Genomic DNA, 10,522 nt, shown 5'->3' with positions numbered 1-10,522 from the left:
CGAGTGGTCGTAATGTTGGTGACAATCTTTGTGTGGCCCATTTTCTTACTTTAATAAAAGGTAGGTAGCTTGCCTCTCCTTTCAACAATAACAAAAAAAAAAAAATTAACTTCTCATCTTCAGTCTGTAAAGCACTATCAAAATGACTGACCATATAAGCAGCCATTCAATCCATAACCTTGCCTGCTCTAAGAAACAGGTGTTTGGCTGAAAACCCCTCCGTACCTCAACAAGCTTCCGTTACTGGTTGGAGAGAGATTTTTTCTACTAATTATTTCGCCTGCGCGCACCGCCGCCGGGCTTTCTGCTGCTCCCCACGCCCTCCGTACTCATCCGCAGCTCGTCCACAAGAATTGCGACACGTGTATCGCGAAGTTCTCGCGCGTTCCGTTGCGCCACGTCGAGCGAGGGTGCCAGCGGACAAAAACAACGGCTCGGAGACCGAGAGTGACGTGCACGTGACTTGGAGGGGAGTGGCACGCGGATGGTGCCTTTAGCCGTTAATTTTAAGCTCAGGGTAAATTAAAGTCACTTTCTCGCTGACAGCACATGAGCCCCAAAAAGAGGATGTACTCGACTGATTTAAAAGTGCGACTTAGGCAACTGTAGTACATGTGGTTTTCACTTTTCTTTGGAAAGAGGTGATGGACATGGTTGATGGTTTTGATTATATGGTAAATTTGATAAGTAAACATTCTAATAAATTCTTGCAATAGTGATATTGCCATGATTGGATTTATTATTTTTAGACCAATAAATAAAGTACAATTTGATCAGCACTCTCTTTCATGTGATGGAGCATTGAAAAAGAGGGAATTATAATCAATTTGTAGAACAATTACAAGTTATATATTCATGAAGAAAGTCGAGGACATACAGTGTAGTGGTATCATAGTATTCTCAGATGAGCAATTAACTGTTTCATACAAATTTTGAGAGTATACCGTGATGCAATAGGCAAATTGCTTCATTCTGACTAAAGAGCTCATTTCCATCTCATGGTTGCTAAGGAAGAGAGCCAAAAAGAGCTTACTTAGAATAGGAGTTTGCTGAAAATATTTTTATGCTTGCCGAGCATGGTAGGATACTGAGCTATTTGTTTTACAAATAAGTAGATTTGCAATTACATTTTTTCAATATTGTTCTATTAAGATCTGACAAATAATTAATTGGTCTTTTCCGACACACATACACACACATATACAATGCAATGATAAAATATCTCTATTGTTATCTGAAGTGCTCATTTTGTCTTATGATTGCTAAGAAAAAGAGACAAGAAAAGCCTATTAAGGACAAGAGTTTGCTGAAAGCTTTCGATGTTAGCACAAAAATATATATGTGTTTGCGTGTCTTGACACAACAGTATGATTGCTCTATTATAATATAAAGTACTTATTTTATCTTATAGTTGCTAAGAAAAAGAATCAAGAGAAGTATATTAAATAGGAGTTTACTGAAATCTTTTGATATTGACTGAATAAGGCAGAGTACCGAGGCATTTATTTTATACATAAGTAGATTTGCAGTTGTAATTATCCAGTATCATCTTGCTAAGATCCGACTTATAATGAAACAGATATATGTATATATGTATGTATGTATGTGTATATAGAGGTGATGAATCATCTTAACTCCAATATGAGATAGGAATAAGTTGTTCCAAATATGTTGGCTATATTTATTCTATTAAAATAGTAGCTCTGTCCATTGAATTAAATCTCATAAATTTGTACTATATTACTACAACCAACCAAAAATACATTTTCTTTTCCTTGAGATTCTTTTTTTGGATGGAAACCAGATTATAAAAGGTACCATTAAATTTCATTTGCATCTAGAATTCTTAATGGATAGCTCTTGCAAATTATTCATAACAAAATGTATGGTCACAACTACAGTATCTGCATTCTCAGCAACAAGAATTAGGAAGAAAAACACTTGAAAGGAAACAAATAACAATGGAATCAACCAAAGCCAAATACAATTATCACCTCTTCGTACTCATATCCAGATCACCATCAACATCCACTGTACCATTGTCATAATTTTGAAGACATTTATAACCTTAAACTACACCCATGTGAAGTTTTTATCCAGTAAATTTCTTCACTTCGAATACCTTTCGCCTCTTTCCCAAGACAATCACCAACACACCAAATTCTCAGCCACCCAATCAACAAAGACCAATCCCATGCACAAATCTTAGTGGTTGCATTTTGGGAGTCAAAAAAATGTCCTTGGAGGTCAGATTTTTGTTGTGTTTGCAATTCAGTCCTCTACTTATCAAATAATTGATATCTACCTTCTCTTCTCCATCAAATAGTTAATCACTACCTTTCCTATTCAGTCCTCCACTTATTAAATAATTAATCTCTACCTTCTCTTCTCCCGACCAAGCTTTTGGTCCTCCACTTACCAAGCTTTTGGCCCGTTTCGCTCCCCCTCCTTCTTCGTCTCGTTTTCTCTCGCCGTTATCTCCACCCCACTCTCCTCACGCTTTATAACACCCACTCCCTCTGTCTTTCTCTTGCAGCACACACAATACCCACTTCTCTTTGAGAGAGAGATGGAGAAGTTAGCGGGTTTCACCTCCGGCGCCGCCGCGACGGCGTCGTCGTTTGCGAGTCCGAGGGCGTACAGGCGGGCCCTGGCGGAGACGCCCTGGAGGCTGCGGCGGCGTGCGTGGTCGGTGACGACGACGCACGAGGAGATGAGCCGGGTGCGGGCCCGGTCAGGGCCGGACATGGCGCGGGCTCTGCGGTGGCCGGACCTCGTGGGGCTTGGGCTTGGGGGAATGGTCGGCGCCGGGGTTTTTGTAGCCACCGGCCGCGCCGCCCGCCTCTACGCCGGCCCCGCTGTCGTGGTGTCCTATGCCATTGCTGGGCTCTGTGCCCTCCTGTCAGCGTTCTGCTACACCGAGTTCGCTGTCGACATGCCCATCGCTGGCGGCGCCTTCAGCTACCTCAGGGTCACATTCGGTCCGTCTCTCTCTCTCTCTCTCTCTCTCTCCATCTATAAAAAGATCTCTTTTACAGTTAAATAATGGCTTTTGTTTCCGCTTACAAGATAGAAAAGGGATTTTAAGTTCACTCTAAACGGGAAAAAAAGGATTTAAAACTAGTTTTTCGGTTTTTTATCTTCCTTTTCCCCCTCAAAAACCAGGAAGAACGGCAGTCATTGCTGAAATCTGGGATCAACCTGGTTCTTTAAAGTTTCAACAAGTTATATTTGTTCTCCAAATAAGCGATCCCATTCATAGTTACGCTCTGCTTTCGTTTCTATATCATTCGCCTCTTTCGCAGTGTAATTTGCTATTTATTGGATGTTTTTAAATGCTTTCGTTGCAAAATATCTGAGTTTTTCATAACAATCTGAACCACTGGAACTGTTTCTAAAATTTTTATTTAATATCGTTTGGTTTTGCTCTTTTTACTAGATTTTCTTTTTTATGTTTTCGACATCTCTGTTTTTTCCCCTCATCTCTGTTTAAAATGATTGAATGGGGTCCTCCAGCCAGAATGGATTTGGCACAATCTTCTGATTTGTTTATTTCTGTGTCTCTTTGTTTTCAGGGGAATTTGCGGCCTATTTGACAGGAGCGAATCTAATAATGGAATACGTGTTCTCCAACGCGGCAGTGGCGCGGAGCTTCACAACGTATCTAGGGACGGCAATCGGTGAGGACGCGGCGGCGCAATGGCGGATCACTGTCTCTGGCCTCCCCCAGGGCTTCAACCAGATCGATCTCCTTGCGGTGACAATAGTTTTGATCATCTCCGTGTGCATTTGTTACAGGTAATCACCGTCGCTTTTTAACACAAGAAGAGCAAGAGATTGGTTGCCTGTCTCAATCGTTAGCTCTGTTCTAGTTGTCACTTGTCATAAGGATGGCGTGGGGCTTTCTTCTTTCACCTTTCCATGCTTCCAATCATCATATTTTTCCTTTGTTTCTTCTGTCTTCAAATCAATCCTTTTACCTTCTATCCAAAATTCCCTTCATCTTTCACCTTTTCTCTTACCTTGGATGGCCTCCCCGTTCTCGCTCAAACAGTCAAAATCTTTATTCCACTCTGGGATCAACAAACTGAGTAACCCGAAAGTTGGCAGCTTTGTGTCTTCACCTTCCCCTGATCTCCTTGGTTCAAAGACGGCTCCTTTTTCTGAAAAATTTCATGGTTCTCGCCTAGTTTCGCATCTCTTTTAATTGTTCTTCCACTCCGATTAAAACAAATCAAGTTAATTACATGCTGCGTTTCTTTTTACCTTCCTTCGAATCTTCTCTGTTCCAAGGTGGCTCCTTTTTCTATAAAACTGCCATTTTCTTTCTTTTTGCTTTCGAGTATCTCTTTCGTTTTCATTCCTTGTTTTCTATGTCCAACGAATCCTCGTACTTGTTCTGCATCGCAGTACGAAGGAAAGCTCGGTTCTAAACTTGGTACTGACGTCGATCCACATAGCCTTCATCCTGTTTATAATCCTGATGGGATTCTGGAGAGGGGACTGGAAGAATTTCACGCAGCCGGCGAACCCGGCCAAGAACCCCGGCGGGTTCTTCCCCTACGGCGTCTCGGGGGTCTTCAACGGAGCGGCCATGGTCTACCTCAGTTACATCGGCTACGACGCCGTGTCCACCATGGCGGAGGAGGTGAAGAACCCCACCCGCGACATCCCCATCGGCGTATCGGGCTCGGTCGTCCTTGTCACTCTTCTCTACTGCCTCATGGCTGCCTCCCTCGCCATGCTCGTCCCCTATGACGCTGTGAGGACCTCCCCTGTGACTCCTCTCTACTGCCTCGTATCCTGACCGTCAAGCCGGCGGTCCCACGGTGCTTTCATTCTGAATCACCGCCGTCGAATCGATCCATTCTTATATCCGAATTTGGATCGATTCTGCGGGCCCCAGGTATCTTAGGCGCGTATATTTGCCATAACTCGGTGTTTTTCGTGCTGCAGATAGACACGGAATCGCCGTTCTCAGGGGCGTTCAGGAAATCGGACGGCTGGAGATTGGTGTCGAACGCGATCGGGGCGGGGGCGGGGTTCGGGATCCTGACGTCGTTGCTGGTGTCGATGCTGGGGCAGGCGAGGTACCTGTGTGTGATCGGACGGTCGAACGTCGTGCCAGCGTGGCTCGCCCGGGTCCACCCTTCCACCGCCACGCCCGTCAACGCTTCCGCTTTTCTCGGTACACCTCTGTTTTTTTTGAATTTTTTTACATAAATACCATCCTCAATATTAAATTTGACATGAATACCCTTTTTTTTTAATAAATATTTACAGATATACTCTTGTCAAATACTTATTTTGCTATCCTACTTTTTTTTTATATATATTTATTTTTACATATGTATTCATTCTATCTAACGATGTTAAAAAATTAACGGTTTTAAATTAGAATAACTAAAATATCCTTAATGGGCAAACTTGCAAATAGATCACGATCTCGAAAGAAGGCAGAGACAATCGTATAATTTTATAATTTTATTTTATTTTTAATTAATATAAATTTAATTTTTCTTAGCATCGTTAGAATAATCGTTATATTAGGGGCATCTGTACAATAACGGAGTTTTACGTAGATATATATGCAAATATTAATTTTGTAAGGATATTCATACAAAATCCGATATTTAGAAGGGTATCCATGCAAAAAATTCTTTTTTTTTTTTAATCTTTTTTCTTTTCAAAGCTTTAAATTTCGATGAATATACTCTCTCTCTTTTTTTACTCAAAAAAAGCAGTCCCTGGAGTCTAGTGTTAAATTTGGTGGGATGGAGAAAATCTGGTGAAACTTTTTTTTTTTTCTTTATGTTTAGCTGAACTGGATAAGGTGAAAAGCTCCAGGATTTAGGATGTGGGCTGGGAAATGGTGACGATCAAGTTTGGTTGTGGTCTGTTTTTCTAAATTTTGTTAATTTACTAAATACTGCAAGTAAATACGGTCTTAAATAGATGAATGAATTGAAATTACTGATCATAAATCCTGTAAGTTTTACGTATCATTTAGTAGAAAGAGGCAGGTGAAATTGAAGACAGCATGTACTTTGTTTGGTTCCTAATTAACAAAAAAAAATGAATTATTAGATACAGAAGAAGACGCACAAGCTAGTATTTTTATAAAAACTTGTTCTAATTGGGATTTTTTATCATGTTACCTATAGACATTTGATCACTTGAGATTTAAGAATGGCACTGTTATTGCCGGATTCAGCTTGGTGAAAGCTATGGCGTGCCCAAAAAAAAACAAAAAAAAAAAGAAGGTTGAAAGCTATGGGTAACTTCCAAATAATTATTCATTATGAAAGTGCTGTCCACTTGTTCTTCAATCTCTATCGCTTGTATACGGTAATAATGTCCTCGAGTTGGCCTCTGGATGTTGATGTTTGAATAGTGAAGGGGCTATTTGAAAATTTCACTAACGGTCGGATGTAGCAAATTTTGCTTTAGTTCTGCTGCTAAATAGCTTTCTTCTTGGCTCTTCCAGGGGTGTTGACGGCTGCGATAGCTCTGATCACTGAATTGGACGTCCTCCTCAACCTCGTGTCCATCGGCACCCTCTTCGTCTTCTACATGGTTTCTAATGCCGTGATCTACCGGCGCTATGTGGTGGTGGGATCCACGAACCCATGGCCCACCGTCTCATTTCTCCTCTGCTTCGCCTTTGCGTCCCTTGCCTTCACCCTTGTATGGCGATGCGCTCCTCCCGGGAGGACGAAGTTTCTTCTCCTTGGTGGGTGCGCCGTGGCGGCCATCGCCGTCCTACATGCCTTCCAAGTCCTCGTGCCGCAGGCTCGAGAGCCAGAGTTCTGGGGGGTGCCATTGATGCCTTGGATACCATCCATATCGGCATTCCTGAATTTGTTCTTGTTGGGTTCTCTTGAAGGGCCATCCTATATACGGTTCGGCTTCTTCTCGGTGATTGCCGTACTTGTTTATGTTCTATATGGCGTGCATGCGAGTTTTGATGCTGAAGAGAATGGTGATCTACTCGAAGTTTGAGATAGCTGGAGACATCCAGAGGAAAACAATGATAATGGAAGCTTCATGCCTTCATGGTGTGAAGGAACTGAAGAAGAAAAGTGCCATCTTTTGTTTTGTTCTGTTTAATTACGTTCCGCTTATTTTTCTCCACTTTTCATCTTTTTTTTGATGGGGTTGATGAGGGGGAAGTTAAAAAGGTGGGCGAAAAAGAAATTCTGAGAGGCAAACATGCCAAAGAAAGAGCAAAAATAGGAAGGCTTTATGCATGAAAGCTGTAGCATTGGTGGTTTTCAAATTAATTACATCTATATTGTGTCTCTTTCTGATCATGAAATGAGGGTCAACTATTTGTAACTAGTGTTGTTGCTCTTTGGCATTGTGACTTCATAAAAGAGCTCTCTTGCAGAAGTGTTGTTACTCCATGGGAACTTCTTGCTGCTGCGGTGGAAGAAGTCTAATTGTCTGATTCTATTTACTTCAAACAATTTGTCTTCTCCATATTACCATATTTCTAAAGTCAATATTTTTTTATGAGGAACTACTGAAGTCAATCACTTACTGTCGTTCCTCAGCAGTTCTCTATTGAGGTCAATTCCATAGAGATATTTGAAACCCAATTAGTTACTTCTAATTACGTAAATCAATAGTTCAAACCGCAGAAATGGCTAGGAGCTCAGCATATTTGTTTTCCTCCTCGTATCTTTATGCTCATCTGCACTATTTAAATTATTTTGTTAACGCGTTATCATAATTGCTAGCTTGTTTTTTTTTCATATATATTTTGTGAGCACATCATATCATGGGATTGGCCGAATCAAATCATGGTGACATTCTATCCGATCAAGATCTAATCTTTGTTTTTTTTTTATCCCCAGTTGCTTTCAAACATGAGATAGCTGCAACCATTTCAATTCTCGCATATGAATCATAACAACAGTCCCAACCCCTCTCCTGCTCATGATCTAAGATTATGAGACCACCATTGCACCAATCCGTAGCCATTTCTGCTGCAAAATTGTGACAAGAGACAAGAGAGGAGAATTGCGGCCCCCACCAAATCCATGCACTTCCATTCCTCTGTCCGGGGGTCGGCAGTATTAAGATGATAACAACAAATCCACCACGCTTTATGCTACACTCATCTCGTGATATCTTTTTTAAAGCAATGGTCAAATCGCAGGGCAACCCTTCTTTCCCACCCTCCTACCTTCTTTCCACCATCCAATCCCAGAGGTGGCAAACATGGACGTCACTAATGAGACCAAGGAGATAGGATGCAAGAAAATTTGAATAACTCCTGCATATCTATCCATTGTGGAAGAAGTTAAACATAGGGGCTAGACTTACTTTAGCATCAAACTAGATCACTTTGCCAATGGTACATATCCTTCTCATGTGGTTGCAAATAGTTCACAACTTGACTAAATAAGTAGTGCAAATCCATAGTTCACAACTTGACTAAATAAGTAGTGCAAATCCAGGCTAAACAAAAGTCTTCCAAATTAGATTGCTTTATTCCATATCTCAGCTAACCACTTTATGTCCCTTTTGGTTTCCATTTACCTCCATTGTGATCACTCATCTGACTACTAGCTAGTGAGTGCTTTCTAAGCATCAACAATGGAGATAAGGATTGGCTATGGGATATTGGGAGACAAAAGATCGCTTCTTATCCTACTCTAAGTTCATTGCCTACTTGATGGGTGGAAAGCAATTAAAAGGGTTAAGCCTCGCTAGATTCGGCTCTCTTAAACCAAATCTGCTTCCACCTTCTTGCGTTCCTTTTTGTCAAAGAATATGCACTCCACTCCTTTTCCTGGCATTCTATAAGCCTCTCCCCATGATAACGAACTGAGACGGAAAAGGGCTGTTGTTGATGCAGAACGGAGACGGGACAGGGCAGTTGTGGTGATAGATCAGAGAAAACAGGAGAAAGGGGAAGGAAGAAAGGAGGAGAAGAAGAGAGGAAGGGGGAAAGAAGAAGGAGAAGAAGGAAAGAAGGAGAGGGAAAAGAGAGAGGAGAAGAGACGCGGGGGAAGAAATTCTTAATTCACTTCATTAAACCCTAATCACAATGAGAGTTTCCTATTTATAGGGGCCTAAACAAGACAATTAATATAAAACTCTTAACACAAAAATATTTTCCAATAAAGCCCAAAATAACACAAATAAAATCCTACAACAATAAAATGCAAACAAGCTCAGAAATAAAATAAAATAAAAATGCAAATAAGATGGTGGACTAGACGGGCGGATGATCAGCTCCGATATCCCCATCTCCTCTCTTGGCCTAGAGGATTCAGCCTAGGCCACATTGAGTTTGCCAAGAAACCTAGAAGATGGTGATACGTAGGTTGGGCCTCATCCATGTATTGTGGCTTAAATATTAGTAGAAAGTGAATATATATTTCATGCCATCATCCATTGAATCACTCAGTAAACTCTGTTGATGTGTTAGTATTACGGATATATATACATGGTTCTTTCCTTTTCTTCTAATAATAACAGTGGAGTGCCACCTCTCTGCCTTGGGCTGGGAACCTGTCCCTAGAATGCGTTTAGGCAGAAAGGTGTCAACTAGCAGACCCAAGTCCTTCTGACTAGGTTGGGTTTAAGTTAGACTCATATGAATCGACTCTAGCCAGATTTGGACCTACATTAGGTTGTGGCCCATGCCACATACTAGGGTTGGGCTTCTAGCTCATTGCCCATTCTCTCTCTGAAGTCAAAGATTTGGATACCCTAAAAAGATTTGGAATGCGATTGCAATGTATCAAGTTATCGAATAGGCTGGAAGGGTGGGTCCTCACGGGCCATGGATCCAAGAGGGAAAGCATGAGAAAGGAGGCAATTGATGTGATATGGTATCTCCTTAAAAAATACATTTTGTGAACCGTTCATTAACCTTCAGGCACCTAAGTCCGTAAGCAATCCAGTCCTCATGTGAAACTTTAATTGGCATCAATATTCTACATCTATTGGGGAATTAATGGGCAGTAAATCCTCGTACCTAGCTTAACAGATATCTAGAAAAAATTGCAGAAACACCCGTTCAAATTTAGGTTAGTTTTCGAAAGTTTAGGAAATGTTAATTAGTTGCCAAACTTTAGATTTATTGCAATGTGGCCTAACTGTCTATCTCCATTACAAAATATTATCATGTAAGTGTCATTTGATAATCAAACTTTAATAAAATTTGAAAACGGTCATTTCTAATAAGTTAGCAAGCATTTCTTCTCTTGACATGAATTGAAGAGGGGGAGCTGCATGCAAACACGGGCCGCTTTGAGATCTGAATGGCGGAGGATGGGACCTTTGGAAATCTTGCAGGTGGTTAGATGATAAAAGTTAGAGCACTTTGAGATCTATGCAGACGGATGTGATAAAGATGGATGCTTTGAGATTTGTGCTGGGGCAAATGAATAATATAAGATGAGCCTTTTAAGATCTGTGCAAGTAGATGGATAATAGGGAATATATTTCTTTTGAGATCTGTGCAGATGGATGAATGATAGAGAACATAGTGCTTTGGGATCTG

The 10,522-nt window shown here is 41.1% G+C and overlaps 1 protein-coding gene across 1 annotated transcript; it reads left to right on the top strand.

Annotated features, from left to right (window-relative positions):
* The first annotated feature begins 2,397 nt into the window (after positions 1-2,397).
* Positions 2,398-7,338, top strand: LOC103703117 (cationic amino acid transporter 7, chloroplastic-like). The gene is made up of 5 exons (XM_008785835.4): positions 2,398-2,981; positions 3,576-3,798; positions 4,411-4,762; positions 4,957-5,188; positions 6,488-7,338. The coding sequence occupies exons 1-5, from the start codon at positions 2,570-2,572 to the stop codon at positions 7,000-7,002; spliced, it is 1,734 nt and encodes a 577-aa protein (XP_008784057.2). The 5' UTR covers positions 2,398-2,569; the 3' UTR covers positions 7,003-7,338.
* The last annotated feature ends 3,184 nt before the right edge of the window (positions 7,339-10,522 follow it).

This window comes from Phoenix dactylifera, chromosome 10 (assembly GCF_009389715.1).
Source record: "Phoenix dactylifera cultivar Barhee BC4 chromosome 10, palm_55x_up_171113_PBpolish2nd_filt_p, whole genome shotgun sequence".
Taxonomy (NCBI): Eukaryota; Viridiplantae; Streptophyta; class Magnoliopsida; order Arecales; family Arecaceae; genus Phoenix; species Phoenix dactylifera.
The sequence above is the reverse complement of the archived record's forward strand: the minus strand, read 5'-3'. Positions and strand labels throughout refer to the sequence as shown.

Coding starts and splice junctions, on each gene's coding strand:
- LOC103703117 (XM_008785835.4), top strand. CDS start 2,570: ATGGAGAAGTTAGCGGGTTTCACCTCCGGCGCCGCCGCGACGGCGTCG. Junction 3,799..4,410: donor TCCGTGTGCATTTGTTACAG/GTAATCACCGTC, acceptor TCTGCATCGCAG/TACGAAGGAAAGCTCGGTTC. Junction 5,189..6,487: donor CAACGCTTCCGCTTTTCTCG/GTACACCTCTGT, acceptor TGGCTCTTCCAG/GGGTGTTGACGGCTGCGATA.